The following is a 22,857-nucleotide window of genomic DNA, read 5'->3' as shown; positions in this document are numbered from 1 at the left end:
TACGTCCCTTCCCCACCACATATGTGAAAAAGCTTTCACAGATCTTAGGTACCTAAAAAGTAAAAACAGATATTGCATGGGAAATGTAGAATCTGACCTGAGAAATCAGCTTTTCTAAATAAAATCAAACATTGAAAAGTTATTCGTGGAGATACAGCGCCAACCTTTCTATTAAATGTTTTCGATTTTTGCATATTTTTTCAATATAAAATATTTATAGCTTTAGTAATTCGAGTATTTGTTTGCTGTGTACTTGTGTGTGTATCTTTTGCAAATTACTGTTTTAATGTTTGAAATTTCATTCGTCCAAATTGCTTGGAGGTCCCTGGCTTGCAGTAGTGATTCAGTGGGGGTACTCTGGAGTCAAAGGGTTGGGAACGACTGCAGTAGAGGAATACAAAGGAAATGTTTAATATGCATTATCACATTGTTGATGGATCATAAAAAGTTGCGCCGGAGAACTTTAGCAGCTCTTGTGTTTTTGTTTATGAAGAAAGAGGAAGACAGTGCGGAGGAAGTGTGCAATAGTACAGTACATCATTTCTTCTTTGTTTCTTAAGATGGTGAAAAAGTGAATGTGCCCACAGCCCTCCAAATATCTATTTGTACTTCCCAGATTTTTTCCTTTAAACATATATTTCATATATTCTTTTTGGAAAATCAAATTGGCTCAATGTTGTAAGGCATCTTTATTTAATGTGGGAAAGTCTAACAGTGGAAAAAGTGGTATACATTTTATGCAAGAAAGAACTTTCAATAAAATATTTAAAGACATGCATTTTGACCTTGGATTCTAATCAGGTTCCAATACGCAACCAAAAATCACGCTTTTGTGGTAAAAATGGTATATCTTCTTCTACTCTAACATATATATGACCATGATTTGGAGTTCAGCTTAACAGAGGAGCTGCATTTCAGATCTACTATTCTGCAAAATTGTGCATACAGTGTCTTTCAGAGGAGTAACATCTCTCACGTCATGCTTTTGGCCCTTTTGTATGTAGCAATGCCTCTTAGTAATTGCTTCCAATGAAATGCATAACGTGCATTGCTTTCAGCATTTGTCATGAAGAATTAGGTCAAGGTGGATGCCATCTGGAAGAGGTTTCTCTAAAAGCAACACATGCATTTTAACCAAATGCCTATTTGAATTATGATCTTGAAGTTAAGTATTTAAATGCTATATGATAGGTGTTGTATTATGTTTTGTAAAAAATATATATTTTTCATGTGAAAAAAATGCTAATTAAGAAAAAACATAATTGCGGAAGTGCAGAGGATGTCATCTCCATGACCTTCAAGCTCCTTTTGTAGTACAAGGGATCTGGAGACCACTTGTCTTATTCAGTCGAAAGAAAGCCCTTGGTGGTTGAATTGAAGGGCATCTCAATCAAGTCACCACCCCAGTGGGTAGCAATGGCGTTTTTCTCCTTTCTGGAGTTTGATTTGTTTTACCAATGATATGCAAAGGACACTGATGACTTTGAATGGACTCTCAGAAACCATCACAGCCATTAGGTTCCAGTGGCAGACTGCAGCAGCTGAGCACAAATTGTTCTGGAAGCAGCACCATTGGAAAGGACAGATCCCTTCTGGATCACTGCTTGGGAATCACTGCAGGGGATAATGCTCCAGAAATATTCTACACAAATAGAGCATCAGAGAAAATGAATGAGGCAGCACCCCTCTAGCTCTCCTCACCAACATGGCTAATGCTTCTCTCCACCCATAAGACAAAACAGTCTTTAGTTTATCCACAATCTTCACACCCCAGTGGGGGCATTGGTTACTTGCACGGGATGGCTTTTCCTGTCCTCAGGCATCACCCCCAACCTGGGTATCACTCAGATGTTTCTACTCTATTGGAATATGTTTGGGGAGTTTCTCTTCCATCTTTCCAGCCCAGTGGGGTGATGAAAGCAAAACATCAACTAGTGAGTCTAGAGTATTGTTTACTTTCAAGGTGTGGCAGATAGCCATTCCTGTGATTGGGCTACACTTCACCACCCAGGGGGAAAATACAGTGTGTAAACCTCCCTGTGAGAGACAGAAATCCCACTAGCACACCAGAGATTATTTTGTTCATTTGAATGGAGTATGGTGCTGTTCCATCCCACCATTGAGCTGGACCTCACTACCCCAGCACAGCATCTCATACAGTCTTTCTGCCACCTGGGGTTTAGCAGATTGATGCTTTTCCCAAACCTGACCAACTCAGGGATGCACAAATCCTAAAAGAAACTAAGGACGTTTACATCTTGTATGAATTAGACATGGGGCCATCCCTTCTTGTAATTGGGCCACATGTATTTGCACTAATGGCACACCCAGTCTTTCTGAACCCAGGAATAGGGTTGTGGGTTTACACTAATCTACCAACAAGGCCACCAAGGCACTAGAGACTTTATTTGAAAAGGGTGAGAGGTGTATGGTATTCCATGGTATTGGGCCACATCTGTCCACCCTGGGGTCACAACGTCTCTCTGCACCTCAAAGGGGTAGATTGGGAGGTGTACCATGAGAATAAAAGGAACAGACCAAAACTCTGACCATGTGAAAATCACAATAACACTGCATTAACTTCACATAGTCACACTTTTTAACTTCCTGCCAGATATGATAGAGCTGCTCACAAATGCGAGATACTATGGGGCATATTTATAGTCTGTTTGCACCGAATGTGCGTCAAAAATTTTGACTCACATTCGGCGCAAACCGTGCACCATATTTAACTTTGACGCCCAAGCCCGCGGACCTCAAAATTCCTCTGTGTGTGTCATTTTTTGGCTGTGGGATACTGCCTTGCGTTAATGACATGCAAGGTAGGCACTCCCGCCCAAAAAATTACTTTAAGGCTTGTGCGCCTTATTTATACTCCAGCGTCATTTTGACGCACAGGAGGGGGCGGGCCTTAAAAAACGGCGCACAGCCTGATGTGGGCTGTATTTTAATGCCTTGGTGAGGGCAGGCATTAAGGGACCTGTGGGCTCACTTCCATGGTCTCTGACCATGGAAGGAGTCGAGAGGTGCACTTCCCTGCCCCCAGGGACACCCCCTGCCACCCCTGAGGACACCCATGGATGGGGGGACCCATCCCAGGTAAGTACAGGTAAGTTGAGATAAGTTTTTTTTTTTTTTTAAGTGGCATAGGGGGGCCTAATTTGGGCCCCCCTACATGCCACTGTGCCCAATGACCATGCCCAGGGGACAGAAGTCCCCTGGGCATGGTCATTGGGCAAGGGGGCATGACTCTTGTCTTTGCTAAGACAGGAGTCATTTCAATGGGGTTGTGCATCAAAAAATGGGGCAAGTCCTGTTTGAGGCATGATTTTTGCCTCAAACCTGACTTGCACCATTTTTTGACGGACAACCCCCATTTTCCCCTAGCCGGTGGTGCACGGTTTGAGTCATTTTTTTTTTACTCTGACCAGCCTGCAGCGCCGGCTAACGTCATTCCTTAAATAAGGAGCCCGCATGGCGCGTAGGAATGGCGTTAGCCGGCGCTAAAATGTTTGATGCAAACCAGTACCGGCGCTGGTTTGCGTCAAAAAGTATAAATATGGGCCTATACTGTATTCATTGGGCGATATGTGGGAATGAAGGATGGTTGGAAGTTTACTGTTGGTGGCTGGTTGCAGTTTTTTTGTCACATGAATATGGGAAAATTGAGTTTATTCATAGAATACACAGCATTCTGGTTAAGAGAAAGTTGATGGGATTCATGCAAGCCATGCAAACGTGGATTTCACTGGATGCATAGTTTTCAGAAATGTCTGTGGTGGTAGGTTCTCATGGGTGTCAACCAACCTCGTGCTAAAATACTGAACCCATTCAAATGAATTTGATTTTTTTAGGCATATGCAAGGCATTCTAGGTAAGGAAATGTGATGTAATCCGCATGTGCCATACTACCCTGTTTTTCCCGGGATCTCTAGTTTTCGTAAAGTCCAAGGGTTAGAAGGGTTACCTGGTTGCTGGCCAACCACTAGTCCTAATACTGCAGCCATTCGCTATAAAAACTAAGAGGGAGTTTGTTTTTTGGCAGTGTTTTGACATTTGTGGAGAATTCTGCATATGAAAAAGCAATGAGATCCATGAAAGCCATACTCCCTATATTCCAAGGGACCTCTACTTCTCTGAAGGTTTCTCCTATTGTCAGCTCAAAAATAGCAGCTATCTATAAAAAGACATATGGAAAGGTGTGTTGATGACACTTCTTTGGTTGCAATTGAGCCTTTATTTTCCGGGAGGACTGTTTTTATCTGAAAAGGTGTGAGAACACTGAGTAGCAGGACATTTGTCATTCCCATTGATTCTGGAATTTTCCATTTGAGAAAAGTGATGAAGATCTGTGGGTTTGTCAAACGTTTGATGTCTGCAGGGCATTCTTAGTTAGAATACGTAGTGGTATAATGCATGTCATCCCTAGTAATCTACTTTTCAGAAATATGTGAGGTTAGTAAGTTTCATTGGCTGCGGTCCAGAGCTTAATTTGGGGTGGTGGATTCCGGTGCGGGGCACCAGCACTTATTTTTGAGAGCCAGCACATTTTTCTGACATAAGCCTTTATTGCAAGCAAAAGACTCATGTGGGAAAGACGGAGGAAGAGAAAAACTTAAAATCTTCACAGAGGAGAAAGCAGAAAGCTACAAGAGTGAGCTGAAGGGGCAAGGAGAGGCTGTAAATATGTAAGAGGCCTGAAATGACTACAGGACTCCTCTGCCTCAGTATTCCGTGCTCGCACATTTAAAGTGCATCAGCCACGAGTTTCAGAGGAGAGCCTTGGACACCAGCACGTTTTTATTTACAAATTAAACACTGCTACGGTCCGGTCCAAGTCGCAAACGTAGCAATGGGTAGAATTAAATTAAATGCAAAGCAAAAATCATGTTTCCACTATATGTTTTGCCTTTCCTTCCCCAGCGGCAGGCCCATGCACAGAAGTAGAATACTGTTTTTATTGGTAAAAGTGTGGGAACGCAGTTTTTTTCTCTTTATATTTATTAACTGTTTTATAGTTGGAATAGAAGAAACAGCAAATATTGCATTGGTCTTAAAATTTGATTTGCATGCAAACATAACGTTCTTGTGCAGAAGCATCTCGGATTAGGTTTGAATTTGTACTGCACTTAATTATGCAAACAAACATGCATCACAGGTAATCTTCTGGCAGCAAGTAAACGTTTCTACTTACCAATAAACGATATGGCGTTTGGATTAATAATGCCACTTGGAAAGAGATGAAAATCGTATTCTTTTCCATCAACAACCACTGTATGGCCTGCATTATTTCCACCCTAAAAGAAAATTAGTAAGAATGTCACAGCAGAATGAATTTTCCAGAAGTAATACCTTCTCACATGACCTCAATATCTATTTAGTTGTACACTATGTTAGTCGGAAATAGTCAATCATTACATGTTTTGTAACAAATACTTCACAGAATGTAAAGACATCGGAAATAGTTATACCATAAAGCATTATAATGGTAATTTTTAAATGTTTTCACTTTTCCAAACAAGCATAAACCTGACACAGTAGTTTGTAGAGTGCCCATGATGCACAAAAGCCTGTGCGTGTGCAAAATCAGTGTAACAGCAAGTGCTTCATGAGTTAGCTGCATCATGGGCTAAAGGCGAGGCGCAGACAATGGATCTATGGACCACTGAATGCTCTGTCTGATGTCAAATCAACAGTGTGCCACTTTTGGTGATATTGTGACCCCTGTTTCTTTACAGGGTTCACTGTTCTGACGCCTTGAAATGGAAATGTTCGTTTGTAGGTATTGCTTTCTGATGCAAAGCTCTGTCCCAACATTTGTAATTATTTACAATGAGCGCAGAACAATTCTTGCACCATTGGCATTAAAGAGAAGGGTGGTTTGAACCTCAACGTGAACAGCTCTGCAAGGCATTTGAGAATCTATCACACTGATAGCGCGTCGGAGCCTTGATAATTAAACTTACAAGGAGACACGCTTAGGTCGACGAACCTTTGGACCACGTTCGGGGTCTTCCCAGTACGAGATATCTTTATGGCATCACAAATTAATGGATCAATAACCCAATCGATATTCTTAGTAACTAATCAACCTGCTAATCAATACCATTTTATAGGAATCAATAAATTTAACACACCATGACCTTTCAGACACGAATAACCACACCAATTTAATTAAGTGTAAGGATATTTATTTCCCTCTTGCTTACAGTCTAATGTCATCTCTGTTAACCTCATCAGCAATAAACCTCATTAGAACTCTTCTAATTAGCAATTAGAACGCAGTTAATCATTGCATAGAGAATATTCATCCAGCAGTTAGACACATCATTAATATAAAGCAACTTAGCAAAGTGCCATTAATACCTGATTCAACAAAGCAAGAACTCAGTCATTTGTCTATTTGCATCAGATTTTTGTGAGCACCTCAACTAACCTCAAATTAGCATTAGCATGTTGGGCTTCATGCAAAGCATTTTAGCAAACACGAATTTGGAAAACATCTAAACTATGGACTCTATCAAAATAGCAGTTGGCACCTAGAAAGAAAAGGCAAACAGACAATTACAAATTTGCGTCAGATAATTACCAATCCAACAGATCAGCAAACAGCGTCAGTCTTCGTCCTCAGGACATCAGTCGATTCACCATCAGCAGAGATAGGACGGGGCAAAATCTCAATATAGCATGGCTAAAGAATAGGATCTTTCCTCATATGGAGGAGAAGCAAGTATCAGGCAAAGAATGGGTAGAGGATGGTTTAAAGTATCAGAACAAAGCAAAAGAGTGAAAAGTCTCTGTGAGTAAGTGAAGTCTAAAAATCTCTCTGTCTCTGCATGCATTTCTTCTTGGGTCACTCTGTTATATCAAAACTGTCTAATTAGCCCTTAACTCCTCATTGGATAATAATTGGTGCATAATTATCTCTGTCCAATAATTCTTCACGCACTTTGCCAGAATTTTCCACCAACCACAGTTCTCATGTCGCTGATTGGTGCACGATATTGACGTCTTCATCGGTTGGAATGTCAGGTAAGAAAAGTTACATTTTGCTCTCCAGTCAGTGTCTCCATTGTTTTCTCCTACTCATGTTGTCCTTGCACCTGTTACCAAATACACTGTTGCATTCAGCAAGAACGTCTCCGTGAGCAAGTCGGTTCTCATGAGAAAGAATTTACTACGGCTACACACACATATAACTTCTGGAAAAGCACAGCTTCGTGTCGTTCAGAAAAACAGCACATTACACGTTTAGAAAATGCAGTTTAATACGAGACCAGGCAGCTAGGCCCAGACCCTCGCTAAGCTAAGGCCTATCAATTAATAAGCAACTTCTTTACTACATAACTCTAATTATAATATGCTAATACAATTCAAAACATTATTGCATAGTAATTCAGAATTAACAGCTTTCATTAGTCTTCGTATACATTAGTAGCCACTCCCCGTGGGCACATTCCAAACGCGCGCATTATTTTCTATGTTAACACATTTTCTATGTAGCTTCATTACACAATATATTGCAAGCTTTTAATGTTAATATTGCTTTTGAAAAACACACTCCAACAACACCACAATTGGCCTGATGACAACACAAGGTAAAGTAATTGCCCTGTGATCAGAATGTCTGTGGTGGATGTATGAAACAATATTGAAAACACAAATATTGTGTTACACACATATTGCAAAAAACATACCAGGAACCAAAATATTGTGTTTACATACTTTGTATGTTAACAACAAAAATATTGAGACAAAAATATAATGCACTAGAATATTGTTAAACATAGGTAAATATATCAAATGAATTATTAGGGCATGATATTTAACCTATTTAGAAATCAAAGTTCAAAATAATGATATGATTAACAAATATTATTTAAAAAATATAAAATAAAATAAAAATATACATATATCATTTTAAAAATGTACAAATTATTGAAAAACAAACAAATTAAATTATAAGTATTAATACTAATAAAAGAAAAAATAAACTTGCATATATAAAACAAAAACATTGAGGAAATGAGTTATACATTTTTTTTTAATTAAACATTAAAATGAAAAATGAAAAATTAATTTGCAAGTTATTTAATTTATAAATGAAATAAAAACATCATACAGACAATAAAAAATAAAATAAATATTAACTACCTTAACTGAGCAATATTAGAGGAAATATTAGCTTTTAAAAGTGTCAAATCTACTATTCCCACTACAATCTGAGCAACAATAGGAGCATCGTTGAACTTTGGAATGGTTGCTTACCATACTGATGTAAGCTAAAGTATTAGTCTTTGAGGGGTCAAATATTCCCAGTCCAACATAAGCAAAAGTAGGGAAAGTGCTGGACATTGAAAAGATCAGAATTACTAATCACATTTAAATTTAAAAACTGTAGGGAAAGTGTTGGACTTTGGTGGGGTCAGATTTATTATTCCAATTCCAACATAAGCAAAAATATGAAAACATGTTATACTTGGGAGGTTAGATTTACTATTTCCACTCCAACATGCAAAAGTAAGGAAAGTGTTGGACTTTGGATGGATCAGATTTACCATTCCCACTCCAACCTAAACAAAAAGTAGGAAAGGGGTTGGATATTGAAGTGGTCAGATTTACTAGTGGCACTTTAATCTGAGCAACAGAAACAGCTGGGAAAGTGTTGGACTTTGGAGGGATCATATTTAATTTTCCCAATAAAAATACACATAAGTCTGGAAAGTGGTGGAGTTTTGAAGTGGTCAGATTTAGGAGTATGAAAAGAGTTGGATTACATATTTTTTAATAGTTTTATTATTAGGAACAAAAAAAACAAAGTACAGCGGGAGTGTTGTGGTACATGTATAGCGTGGCCCATTTAGCAGCAAAGCTATGGTGGGGTTCGAGTAGTACACTTTTTATGAGTGTAAAACACAGCGCATCTGTGCTATCATTGAAAGCTACATACGTCACATTACAATGGTGACAACATGTTATCAAGATAGGCTCTCAAGAGTACCCACACGTCTATAGGTTGTGATTGTGGAAGTTGTAACTCAGCATATATTTCTGCAGGTTCAGAACAGAACACTGCATCTTTAAGCCAGCGCTTCACGGAAGGGTAGGATCTCTGCATCCATGTAAGGTGTAATTGCCTTTTGGCCAGTATTAGCAATGTTGCAGATAAGCTCCTAATATATTTAGGGAGTGGTTTGACATGCCCCAGTAATATAAGCTGAGGGGAGCAGTCTATGGGTTGTTCAACATTCTGGCCAATGATATTGGCAATCTCTGATCAATATATGCTGATCAGTGGGCACTCCCAGGACAAATGCAAAAAACTGGCTGGTTCTTTGGAGCAGTGGACACAGAGCTGAGGAACTGGGGTAAACTGCAAGAAGAGGTTTGGGGGAACAGTAGATCATATTAATAAATCTGAAGTGGAGGAGCTTGTGTCTATGATTTATGGAAACATGAATGGCTTGTGTGCCATTCAGCATCACTGAGGCCCTCACTGGTATCGCAGGTTCAGCTGCCCAGTGCGGTGGTGTTGATTTTTGGGAGAGGGACTATGTATAGTCTGTACAGCTTGGATATCCATCCCTGTGAGTATGGTGTTGTGATAAGGTAAGTTAGCAGGAGGATCTGCAGGAAAACCAGGCCATAGTTTCAAGATTTAGTGGCACACCCCATAGTATGTGAAGACATCCATGACATTAACTTGTAAGTTGTGTTTGGCCTACTCGAGTGAAGCCTGCCTTGGCTTTAGACTCAAGCACTGGTGTGACACCAGGGTTGTTTGCTAATTTTAGAGCAGGGTAGTACAAACTGTCCAGTTGTGCCTCCCTACCCATGCTCCAAATGGACCAGCATGTGCAGTTAACTGTATGGATAGCAATGAAGGCCTCAGTGAGAGTTTGGTGATTGCTGTCCCTAGATCATCAGGCTCTGCCTGGTTTCATTCAATGTGGAGACGTGGGATGGTGCATTCAGGACTGTACCAGTAAGAGGCAGAGTATGACAGTAATGTGTGGAAACAAAACTCAGGTCTGGAACAGAGAATCCTCCTGGCTCATTTGATTGGGTAAGGTAGTCCCACTTGAGTCTGGGATTTCCCTCCAAGTCAGTTTGATTGGCAGTGTGTATGGTGTTGAAGAAGGGATTATTCAGTGGTATAGGAATGTTGTTAAAAAGATATAAAAATGTGGGAAGTACTATCATTTTAATCAACACAACTCTGCCAGCCATTGACAGCAGAAGATTATCCATCTGTCAAGTTGGTCAGCAAGTTTAGTTACAGCTGCACCGCAGTTGTGTTAGATTAGTGACTGTATGTTTGTGGAGACCCACATACCCAGATACGTAACTGGTCCCAAGTTCCATTTGAGTGGGTAATATGTGGGGATTGGAGTGGTGACAGCTTTGAGGGGGATTATTTCAGGTTTTTCCTAATTAATATGTAGTCCTGAGAACACACAAAATGTAACTACCTGTCAAAGACTTGGAGAGAGGTTGACCTCTGGCTCTTTGACAAATAACATGACATCATCTGTGTAGACTGACAGAAGTATGTGCTTCCGAAGCAATGTGATTCCCTGATGTGAGATTTCAGGAATCACCCAGGCTGTTAGTGGCTTGGTCGACAGAGCAAAGAGGAGCGGAGAGAGGGAGCACCATTCCTGGTGCCCCCTTGAATCAAGAGTGGGTCAGATATGTAGTCATTTACGCAAACTTGGGTAGAGGGATTGATATACAGTAGTTGTATTAGATTCACTATATTATTGAGGGCCCTAATGTACTGCAGGATTAAGAATAGAAATGGACAATCCAGAGAACTGAATGAATGCATGTTCAGTGTCTAGAAAGATTTCGGTGGTTTCTAGGTCTTATTTAATATGATGCACTAGGACAGGTGGATATTTTGGCATCACAGTATTTGTGACCCACAATATATTAGAATTGAGGTTTTGATCAAATCTTTGAGGGCTATACCATACCTATCTTCAAGAACTCCTTTCCCTTCCATTTCATCAACATAATCCTTCATTCTTTTCCAAAGTTCATTTTTCTTGGATTTCATGTCATAAGAAATGTCTGTGGGCAGCCTCTGTTCTCACAATTTCATATTTCAAGAGACATGCATTGGTCCTTATTTTGCCAATTTTGCAATAGAACTGACCTAAGTGTATCTTAAAAGAACTCCCATTTTCCCTTAGGTCAGTGATTTTGCAAAATGGTCACATTGTGCCCTATTCCTTCAAACAGCAGTTGGTAAACTTGCCTTGTTGGGTTGTCAATCTGAATAATGGGGATTATAGTATCACTGTTTGTTCCTCTCCTTCTCTTTGATGGTATTTCTTGTAAAGGTCTATGCCAGTGCTTCATTCAGCACATTTCCATAAAGGATGGCTCCTGCAAACCCTCAGCCAGCCAAACCTAAGTCTGAGTATAGCTGTTTATTTGGGCTGGTTAGATCTGTGTCTACATTTTTCTTTAGTATTGCTAGCTTGAGTTCCGAGTCAGTTCTCCACCCCACAACTTCCAACAGTTTGGTTCTCTGTCAATTTCCATACCAATGTTAGCAATTCCACCCCAAATTGTGTTTTGTGCGCCAATCCACATTAGTGCAAATCAAACATCAGGGACCCCTATTAACCTCATGATGTCTAGTCTGCGCCCCATGAAGCCTACCCTAAGGAGTACATCTTCTGGCTCAGCTGACGACTTGCCTGATCTCATGTCAATTTTACATTTAATTCTATGGTGCACTTAAGTAAGTGTCTGGTGTGTTGCTGATTCATGTTTTATGCTTCTCAACACTGGGTTGTTGCACAAACCCTCTCTGAAACCCTTTGCTTCTAGTTGTACAAAAGGGAAATGTATTTAAAGATGGAATAAACACTCTTAGACCTAACATCTTTGCCGTGGTTTCCCCAATGTTTTTGCCCTCTGACCTCCTGTTTTTCTGACTCATTTTGTCTGGCTTTTAGGATTCTGAGCACTTTACCACTGCTGACCAGTGCTAGAGTGCAGGTGTTCTATACTCTAATCATGGTGATATTGGCTTATATGTCCCTAGTAAAGTGCACAATATGTGCCTAGGGCCTTTGTGTTAAATGCTACTAGTGGGCCAGCAGCACTGATTCTGGTACCCACTACTGTAGCCCTGTAAACGTGGCTCAGGCCTGCCACTGCAGTGCCACTTGTATGTGCACCTAGTAGCTAGTCACAAACCTTCCTTTTTATTACATAAAATGTACCCTCAAGACAGGCACTGGTTAGTTCCAAGGGCAGAATGCAGTGTATTTAAAAAGTTGGACATGTACCTTTAAGTTTAACATGCCCAGGTAGTGAAAAGCTGTTAAATGTGTAACGTTCATTTGGGAAAATACAGCGATATGGTGTTTGGTGTCTCTGGACTCACAATTTAAAATCACAACTCATGGGGAAGTCAGATTTTAAATTGTAAGTCTGAAAATGCCACTTTTAGAAAGTTGGCATTTTCTTACTTTAATGATTAACACAAAATTTCCATATTTTAGGCAGATTCTTGGTTAAAAGTCTCATATTGTATTATGGAACGTCTCCTTACATCACACTGGGAAAAGGCAAACCAGGAAAAAGAAAAGCAAACAGGGATTATACATCATTTAGAAGACAAGGGGGTTTTGGGGGGGAGCGCTGTTATCGGCAGTCTCCCCCCCGGGTAACTTTGCGGGAGATGGTACAACCCATTGGCGCCGTTTTGGGCGCTGTTTGGGCTTCGTTTGGTGGCCTGAGGGCTACCCTTTCAAACGTGGCAGACATTTTGCAGTGCCACCATTTTGCATGGTGACAGTTGGTGAGAGGCAGGTTTTTTCAGAGGCAGGTTTTTGTAGGTTTTTCTTCGAGGCTGGTTCTGTACAGAGCGGGAGGTAGTGAGGTAAAAAAATAAATGAATAAATAAACAAATAAGAAGTAGGCAATCGTCAATCAAATAAGGGGCTTTTTCCCGTAGATTTTCACGGGAGATATCAAAAAAGGAGATCTGCCTGTTGAGGCCTTACTGCGTGTCAGATCCGTTGCGGGTTCCAGTACGAGCATGGACCGGCGAGTACTTCAGGCGATGCAGCTGCTGCAGGAGGCGGGGCGCCTCAATTTGTTGAGTGAGGATGCCGCTTGCCGCGCTCGCCTGGTGCAGCAAGCGGCGGATGGGGCCACTGTCGCGGCATGTTCGCCTCCCTGAGGGATGCGAGGACGGTCATCATGGCAGGTAGGCAGGGGGGGGTCTCGGGCGGGGCCGGGGAGGGTGCTCCAGTGCGACTGCCGGGCAGCAAGCAGGAAGAGTTGTGCGGCTGCCTGCGTCCAAGGGGGCCGCGGAGGCAGAGGGCAGGTCGGCCCCGGCTTCAGGGCCGTTTCGGCCGTGTGTGAGGCGGCCGCGCCCCTCAGGGGCGCGGCAGATGGTGCCGGCTACAGATGGCATTGTGTTGAAGGCTGGCATGGCAGTCCGGAAAGGTGCAGGTTCGGTGGGCCGGGCGAGGCAGGCAGGGAGGCGCGTAGGGCACCCTCAGTCCACGGAGGCACAGAAAAAAAGGGATTTTGAGGAAGGTTGAGTGAAAAGGGAAGGGCAGGCCCAGAGGGGATGGACAGATGGCTATGGATGACAGGGAGGGTTGGGAGGGGGGGGGCATGGCAGGGTGGATGGCCCGAGGGGGTGGGGTAACCAAAGCCAGGGTGGGGAGGCAGAAAACTCAGGTCGTAGCACTGGGACAGGGTACACAAAGGGCGGGTAGATAAGTCATATCTTGGAATGGAGTGATGAGGCAGAGCAGGAGGTAGAGGAGGATGGCATTACGTTGAGGGTGCACCTGCCGAGATGCACTTATGGAAGTGTGACAAAGGCTGTTGGGAAGGATTGGGACTGAGGGACAGGCAGCTCAGATAGGGATGGGGTAGCTGGTGGAGAGGAGGCAAGTGGCAGGGTGGGGGGGGCAGATGAAGGACTCATCCTCACCGACACAATGGGATTTTTGCAGGGGGAACGGAGCGGGAGCGAGGATGGGGACTCAGGCGGGCTTGTGGCGGCCTCGATACCCTGGGAAGAAGAGAAGGCGGGCCCAGTACGGCTGGCTGGATTGAACCATGGCATGTTGGCGGGCGGTGCAGGCCAAGGCAGTGGCACGGCGGCGCCAGACTGGATTGGGTGTTGCACCCACCAGTAGTGTGGTGAGTAGGGCTACGCGGCCTGGTCACGCAGCACAGTGGGGAGGGCTACAGGCGGCCCCTCGGCGACTGTGTACAACGGCGGCGCAAGTGAAGGACATTATTAAGAGGGCTCGTTTTGGGGCGGGAGTGGGTTTCGGTGACAGTGCGGAATTGAGTGAACACGAGCGACTGGATTATGAGGAGGATAGTGCAGAAGAAGGGGAGATACGTGACGAGGAGGACGAATGGTGGACCGCGGGGGGAGTCTCATGCTGTCTGTCAGTCATTGCAGGTGCCGGCAGCAGCTTTGGGGGAGAGAAGACCTGCAGGGCGGGCGGTTCCGGAGCGGCCACTGTCATTGACAAAAGGTAACCCGCCGAAGGCATTAACCCAAGTGGGGGTGGCGGTGGGGACGGATAACAGTGTGGGTGGCGCAGGGGAGCGGCTGCATAAGGGAGTGTACGTCACGGATGTGGGGGTAGGTGCTGATTTAGCGAAGGATCAGGCAAGTACGATGGGAGACGGAAAGCTAGGTAAGGCCGGAGAGGAATACGGGGTCAGCAAGGTAAGCGGAAAGCACAAGCGTTTGCCGTATATGGGGACAGCGAAGCCGTTGGGGGCCCATCTTATGCAGGCCACAAAAGAGAAGATATGGAAGGGTGAATATGTGGAGATGCTAAAGTTGTTGCACAGGGAGGTACGAGCAAAGGAAGGGTCCAAAGAGGAAGAGTATGAGTTAGCGAAGCGCCCAAGGGTCCCGGTGACCATTGAGAATTGGACGGCGGTGTTTCTCATTTTCACCAGTGTGTATTGCGAGCGTTTTCCCGAATGGGCGGTAGCACTGTTCAAGTACTTGGACGTCATTCGGAAAGCGTACCTTAATTTCGGTGGCTATGCGTGGGTGCAATACGACGAGGAGTTTCGGGCCCGCATGCGGCTGACGAAGAGGTGCAGTGGGGCGAGATAGATGCTGATTTATGGCAGCATTCAATGGGTCCGGAGAAGTTTGGGAAGACGGTGTTCACGGCAAGCGGATTACCGATTATCTATCGGCCCTTTCGGGACCGCCCCACCCAGGATGGGGCCACTTCAGGGACTAACACAGGGGACAAAGGGGGATCCGGCGTAGCAGTTACGGTTGGGCGAAAGTCAAGAGCATGCTGGGATTTTAATAAAGGGTTGTGCATGAGGGAGTACTGTAAGTTCAGGCATGAATGCTCCAAGTGCGGGGGGAAACATGCCCTTACAAATTGTTCAGGGGGAACTAATGTCAGGCAGCAGGCTGCGCCCGCAGGAAACAATACGGGAAACAATGCATCACAGTATCAAGGTACGGCCAAGCAGCGAGGGCAGGGTACTTTGGGAAAAGGCTACTACCCCAATTAAAATAGACAAGATCAGGTTCTGGGTGGGCCAATATGGCCGGGAGAGTGAGGGCCAGTTGTTGTTACAGGGCTTTTCTGAGGGGTTTGAGTTGGGGTACAACAGACCGAGACGGCGGCGGTGGGCAGAAAATTTGCGTTCCATTTACGGGAAGGAAGAGCTGGTGCGGCTCAAGCTTGTGAAAGAGGTGGCAGAGGGAAGGATGGAAGGCCCTTTTTTGGATTGGCCTTTGGAGAATTTGATTGTGTCCCCCACTGGAGTGGTGCCCAAAAAGGAGCCAGGGCAATATCGTTTGATACACCACTTATCGTGGCCCGAAGGGGCGTCGGTTAACATTTTTATTCCGGATGAGCTCACTAAAGTGTCATATGCCTCAGTGGACATGGCAATGGCATTGGTGGAAGCCTTAGGGCAGGGCACCCTCATGGCAAAGACGGATATTAAATCAGCTTTCAGATTGTTACCGGTGGATCCCCGGGATTTTGAATTGTTGGGCATCCAATTTCAAGGGCGGTGGTATGTTGACAAGGCACTGCCCATGGGTTGTTCCATTTCTTGCTCTCTATTCGAATGCTTCAGCACCTTTTTACAGTGGATTTTCGTGACGGTAACAAGTCATGAGTCGGTCACGCATTACCTAGATGATTTTTTCATTGCAAGGCCGAAAGAGTCTGAGTCCTGTAAAGTAGCCTTAGAGAGTTTTCAGTCCCTCATGGGGGACCTGGGTGTGCCCCTGGCCCTCGAGAAGATGGTGGGGCCTTGTACGGCTTTGTCTTTCTTGGACATCGAGCTGGACACTGTGGCCATGGTAGCGCGCTTGCCTGGGGAAAAAAAGAGGACCATGTTGGAGACGGTACGGTCCATGGTCCAGAAAAAGAAAGTGACAGTTAAAGAGATTCAAGTCCTATTGGGCCATTTGAACTTTGCTTGCAGGGTTGTGCGGGCTGGGAGGACTTTTTGCAGACGGCTCGGAATGGCACTTTCTGGTCACACCATGCCCCATCACCATGTGCGGCTTGGCGGTGGGGTAAAAGAGGATCTAAGAATGTGGTGCGTTTTTTTGGATTCCTTCAATGGAATCCCGATTCAGGCGTGGCCCTTATGCGAATGGGACGTGCAGATTTTCTCGGATGCGGCGGGAGCATCGGGATTTGGAATCTATTGGCAGGGCAAGTTCTGTGCGGAGCAGTGGCCAGATGCGTGGCGAGCAGGAGGTCGCAGTATTGCCCTTTTGGAGCTGTTTCCGCTGGTGGTGGCAGTGTGCGTGTGGGGGCAATGGTTGAAGCATAAAAGAGTCCTGTTCCGTGTGGATAACTTGGCGGTGGTGCAGCTGATCAATCGGCAATCAGCTAGAGAGGCGCAGGTACTGCAGCTTCTCTGTGTTTTTGTGCTGGAATGTTTACGGTGTGACATTTATTTCAGGGCACAGCATGTGCCGGGGATAAATAATGACATTGCGGATGTGTTATCTCATTCGCAGTGGGAGAGGTTCCATTGGTTGGTTGCGGACGAACCCTTGAGCAGAACTGCTATGCCGATGGCGCTCTGGAACGCAGGTGACGGAGGATTCTGCGATTGGTTGTGAATCCGTTGGCATCTTACACGCAGCAAACGTATGTACGGGCTTGGCGGGAGTTTTGGAGTCGGGAGCACGGTGATGGCGGCTGGAGCAGGATCGCGTGGGGGACGTAGTCAACTTCATCATGCATATGGTGGATGTCGGATTGTCGAAGTTGTCCAAGGCAGGGAAATTAGCAGGCATCGCTTTTATGGGTAAGCTATTGTGGGGCTACGCGCCGTCGGCGGGGGAATTGGGTCAGCGCATCATGGAAGGTTGGGCCAGGGAACGGGGGGCTGGAGTGCGGGCGCGCCAGCCGATCACTTTGAGTATGTTGAAGCAACTCATGATGGCAACAGAGGTGATTTGTAATGGCGAGGCTGAGGGCGGGCTAGTTCGGACCCTTATGTCGTGGATGTCTTTTGGGGCTTTCAGGGTATCAGAGTTGTTGGGTTCTAGTTCCTCGGAGGGGGTTCGGTGGGAGGACGTGTGTGTTTCGTCGGGTGGGGGTATCGTTGCGGCAGTCAAAGACGGATCAACAGAGCAGGGGACGACAGGTGTTCCTGCGGGCATACCCTGTGCGGGGAGCTTTGCCCAGTGCTCTTGGCGATGCGAATGCAACGGATATTCCAGAACCAAAAAGGCTGGGTTTTTTGCCATGTGCGAGGTGATGCGGTATCCGCTTATCAGTTACTTGCGGTTGTGAATGCATGCTTGAGGCATATAGGGGCGGAGGCGTCGCAATTTGGCACCCATTTCTTTAGAATCGGTATGGCGACGGAGGCAGGTCTGAGGGGTTGGCAGAAGGCAGCGGTTTTAGAGTTGGGGAGATGGAAATCTAATGCTTATAAGAAGTATGTGAGACAAGGGTTTACTGCAACAGGCAGGTAACATGTCTTTCTCTTGCTGCAGGTTCGTGTCCGGGCCCAGCGGTGCAGTTTCTCTCCATATGGGTTGTAGGACATTCCTTTGTGAAATGGGCGTGGAGACAGGCAAAGTCGACTGCTCTGGGGTGCAATTTAGGATTGGACGGCACGCGTTATCGAGTACGGTGGGAAGGAAAAGGGGGTATGTGCTGGCCGAACTGTTGGGACACTGCAAAGGATGAGGGGGCGGGGTTTTTGCCCGGATGTCCTGCTAGTGCATCTGGGCGAAAATGACTTGGTTAAGAGGACTGGACTGGATATCATGAGGGACATGAAGAAGGACTTGAGTGTGCTTCGTCAGCAGTGGCAGGGTTGCCATGTAGTGTGGACTGCTTTTGTCCCTCGGCGAGTGTGGAGGGGGGCAAGAATGCCTGGGGCAATTGAGAAGGCGAGGAGGAAGATAAATAAGGAAATGCATACCTATTGTGCAGAACAGGGATTTACATACATGGAGCACACGGACATTAGGTTTGAGGACAAATAATTCTTCTGGGGCGATGGAGTACACCTGTCCTTCATGGGCATGGAATTGTACCTGCTCCAACTGAAGGAGGTTTTACGTAGGATATTCAGGGAAGCATGAGCGCCATTTGGGAGTGGCGGACTAGCATTTTTGGGGGGGCAGAAAAGGAGAGGGTGGTCCCTGCTGGTTCGCCCCTCTCCTTTTCTGATGGCGAAGACAGAGACCGGACACATGACAGACGATAACGGATGGGAAGAAAATATGACAAGACAATTGCAGATTGGACGAGGGTGGACAGTAGCAGGGCTACGAAGATAATATGGAGCTCTAGGGGCTGGAGACTTGCACGCTCAAGAGGCTAGCAACTGACTATTAAGGTACTAGACAGATTAAACAGGAGCAGGAAGAAAGGAGGACTGGACTAATGAGCGGCAAGTTCAAAGCGGGGGAGGGGGGGAGGGGAGGGGAGGGGAGGGAGGAGTGTTTTCGTAGGAGTGATTATGTATAGCGAGCCTTAAGCTTTGTAAGGCACAAGGCCAAGAGATGGAAAGTTGTGAGTGCACCTGTTCCCAATAAAGCAGCCTTTTACACACAAAATGGTGTAATGGTGCTGATTTATTCTCCGGCAAGGGGGTTTTGGGGTGGAGCGCTGTTATCGGCAGTCTCCCCCCCCGGGTAACTTTGCGGGAGATGGTACAGCCCATTGGCGCCGTTTTGGGCGCTGTTTGGGCTTCGTATGGTGGCCTGAGGGCTACCCTTTAAAATGTGGCGGACATTTTGTAGTGCCACCATTTTGCATGGTGACAGTTGGTGAGAGGCAGGTTTTTCCCCCTCCCACCCGCCCGGGGGGTTACGGGGTTTTTCGTGGGGGGGCTTTGGGTATTAACTAAGTTACCGGGAGTTAGTTTGACTGCCCGGTTGGAAAGAGGCGAGGCTTTAGTTTTGTAAGGCGCAAGGCCAAGGGATGGAAAGTTGTGAGTGCACCTGTTTCCAATAAAGCGGCCTTTTACACACAAAAAGGAGTAATGGTGCTGATTTATTCTCCCGCAAGCTCGATTACTCAGGCTGTTGAAACTCCATTTTGTCTTGCTGAAGTCCCAAAATGAAGAACACAATTTTACTGCAATAATTTAAGAAATCTCAGAAGAAAACACTAGAAAAACGGGACAATGGGGCAAGAAATAAGACAGGAAAATAGGAAAGAGGAGATGATTTGGGGTTTAAATAATTGTAGAGGTTCTAGGGTATAGGCAGAGTTAGACATTCTAGAGCAGCAGTTCTTAACCTATGCGTCGGAGGGCCTCTGGTGTTCTGCAATGGATACTCAGGAGGTCCACAACTGCTTGGAATATTAAATAATTTAAATGATTAATAAAGTGTATATAAATAAAGAAGCAAAATGTAAAATAAAAAGCTTCAAAACGTTCCAAAATGTTCCAAATGTTCCTTTAGTGTAAGCTAAAAATTAAGTAGGTTCTTCTGATTGTTTGTGGGACCGTGCCAGTGCCTCTAACAGAATATAGGCAGCCTTAGTTGAATTTACAAAAGCTCCAACCTTCCCATTAAAATTACAAATTTTATTTTTATATTATAATTTGGTTAACATATTTTTGGGTATTCTTTTGCAGTTCAAATGATCAAAATTGCTTAAGCTGGCGATCCCAGATACCAATAATGACTCAGTTGCGGGTCCCTGAATTCCAGTTATGATTCAATAGGAGTTTCCGGATTCCAGTAATGAATAAATGGGTGTCTACTGAAGCCAAAGGGTTGCAAATCACTGCGCTAGGTTATAGGGAGTAGAAAAGCCATGAAAGTATAGTTGGTGGTAGAGAACCTAACTTATAATTAAAGCTAAGAACACTTAGGCATAGGTATATGTTGAAGTACTGGGGTACAGACTGCAGTAGATATTCTGAGCCAAACGAAGGGGTTTAGATATTAGGTTACAAGCAGAGATACAAGGGTACAAGAAATGTAAAATGAGGTGCATATACGAGGGAATAGTTGTAAAACCATATTGGTAGAGGTAATGGTCCTATTGTGCAGATAGATGTTAAAGTACAATATTTTAGGTAAGGGCACAGGTACCAAGATAATGCTTTGGGCATGGGAAGAAGAGTGTTGGAAGCAGTAGTAGTAAAATGATATAGGTATTGGTAAGTCTATTAGTCATAAGAAGTGGTTGTTATACTATGGGATTAGCAGCATAGTGGGGGGGAATGCAGTGCTTAATTTGTGCTTGTTCTTTCCGATGCGGAGTACCGGCACTTTTTTTTTGAGGGCCAGGGCTTGTTCTTCTGCTTCAAGCATTTACTGCGAGGAAAAGACACATATGGGAAAGACGGTGGAAGAGAAAAACGAAAAAGCGTCACAAAGGGAGAAAGCAGAAAGTTGCCAGAGTGAGCTAAAGGGGCAGGGAGTGGCTGTAAATGGTTTGCTAATGCCCAAGGTGGTTTCAGGATTACGCAGCTTCAGTATTCAGTGCTCACACATTTAATTACAGCAGCCGCATGTTTAAGAGGAGGGCTTTGGGCATTGGCACGTTTTTATTGACCAATTAAGCACTGGGAGAATGGTCAGTTATCCGAATGACCATAGCTAGAGGTTTAGGTAGGAGAAATAGTATGAAAGTATAAGCAGAGGTAGTAAAGTATAGGTAGAGTAGATGTACAAGTATATAAGCAGGAAGAAGAGATACTAGGGTAGGAATAGATGTACTTGAACCTGGGTAGGAGTAGTGGTACTACGAGAAAGCCATGGGTACAGGTCAGAGATAAAGACAAAAAGGCATAGTTGAGGAGAAAGAGAGGGGGGCTTGCAAGTATACAAAGGGTTATGAGAAGCTATTAATAGAGAAAGGCAGAGTGGAAGTTATGGGAAAGAAAGTGCAGACATTCCCTCTTATAACAAATACAAGATCTATCTGCTCAAGGAAGAAAGCACACTGCAGGGAATCTTTTGACATGAAGAACATTATCCAGGATAGATTTAATCTTCTGGAAATTCCAATTTAAAAAACTGAGGTAGTGGATTTGAGGAGAAAGTTTTTATAGAATCCTTGAATATGTTTTGCTCCAGCATTACAAACACCAATACAAGAAGCAAAGCTATTGGTATAGATAGCCAGCGTGGACATCTATACTTTCAGACAGGCACAAGTCCGCTCCAGAAACAAACAAACATTGGCAATGCCAATATGTTTGGCTTACGAATGCACTATCAAGCCAGACCTAAAATCGATGTATGTTAATGATTGCTCTCCTCCCATCTGGTGGCCCAGGCAGCTCGATAAATAAACAAAGGGGGTCATTAATAGTTTGTCGGATGGAAAATGCCCTCTGCCAAACTCTTGCCGTTAGGTTACCACCAGGGCAGTCCCCTTCCTGCAGGCCGCATTACGAGTTTCCCGCTGGGTCATCCCACCCACTGGCCAAGCGGGAAACAGCCCACAACATTGACGCCCGCTCATAATTGAGCTGGCAGCAATGTTGTGGTGCATAGGGTGCACGATGCGACGGGGCTGGTCCCGGGGGCCCCTGGATCCCGTCTCCTCCAGCCATTACATAGTGGGGCAACTGCCATGTAAACTCTGGTGGATAGGGGGTCGTAATCACCAGAGCAGTGCTGCCCTGGAGGATTAAGACTGCCAGCACCGCCAGGCCATCGGGCAGCTGAAAGGTGGGGGTGCTGGCGGTCCGACCATAGGGCAACCACCACGGTCGTAATGTGGCTGCCGGACCGCCACATTGGTGGCAGTGGAACCGACACAGCAGCCCTGATTCTTCAGACGGCCAAGGTCGTAATGACTGGCAAAGACTTCTCAGCTGTGTGGAGGGCAAGTACTTTTTTGTGGAAGCACACAACTTCTGGCCAATCACAACACTTAATCCTAGCTCCAAACATGTAGAGCCAAAACACCTCTCTGGTGATGCTCACATAAAGATTTAGGAGTAGAAAATTAAAAGCAAAAGTGCAAAAGGACCACAAATATATATAGCGGTGTTATCTCCAAAATAGTCCTTATCAGTGGAGACAAGCATCTGAAAAGTGGCCAGACTTGCCAATAAAAGGATAAAGGGCAATGAGAAGCAATAGCTAAAATGATTATTAGAGGTAACATGAAGGAAACCTGAAATGTAGCGGTCTGTACGTCAAACCTGCTACGATTTAAGTGCGGGTGACCTCACATTTGGCAAACGTTTTCCTAGCCATACTGAGCTTTTACAAACAATGGGTTGCACGTGCCAGTCTACCAGCAGGCCCGAACTACATCAAGCTGCCTCCCTCACAGCTCACAGACAGTTTTCGTCGTCAGTCATGACAAGGCAGTTTCAGTCTATCGTTTATGGCCTATAAGA

General features: G+C 44.9%; 1 protein-coding gene across 1 annotated transcript in view; it reads right to left on the bottom strand.

The window, feature by feature from the left end:
* Positions 1 to 22,857, bottom strand: part of ADSS1 (adenylosuccinate synthase 1) — a 438,091-nt gene that overhangs the window by 294,357 nt on the left and 120,877 nt on the right. The window contains exon 2 of the mRNA XM_069207315.1: positions 5,195 to 5,297. Within this exon, the coding sequence (XP_069063416.1) occupies positions 5,195 to 5,297 (103 nt within the window). The remainder of the gene's footprint in view (positions 1 to 5,194; positions 5,298 to 22,857) is intronic.

This window comes from Pleurodeles waltl, chromosome 9, assembly GCF_031143425.1.
Source record: "Pleurodeles waltl isolate 20211129_DDA chromosome 9, aPleWal1.hap1.20221129, whole genome shotgun sequence".
Lineage (NCBI taxonomy): Eukaryota > Metazoa > Chordata > Amphibia > Caudata > Salamandridae > Pleurodeles > Pleurodeles waltl.
Note: the sequence above shows the minus strand (reverse complement) of the source record. Positions and strands in the feature narration are given on the sequence as shown.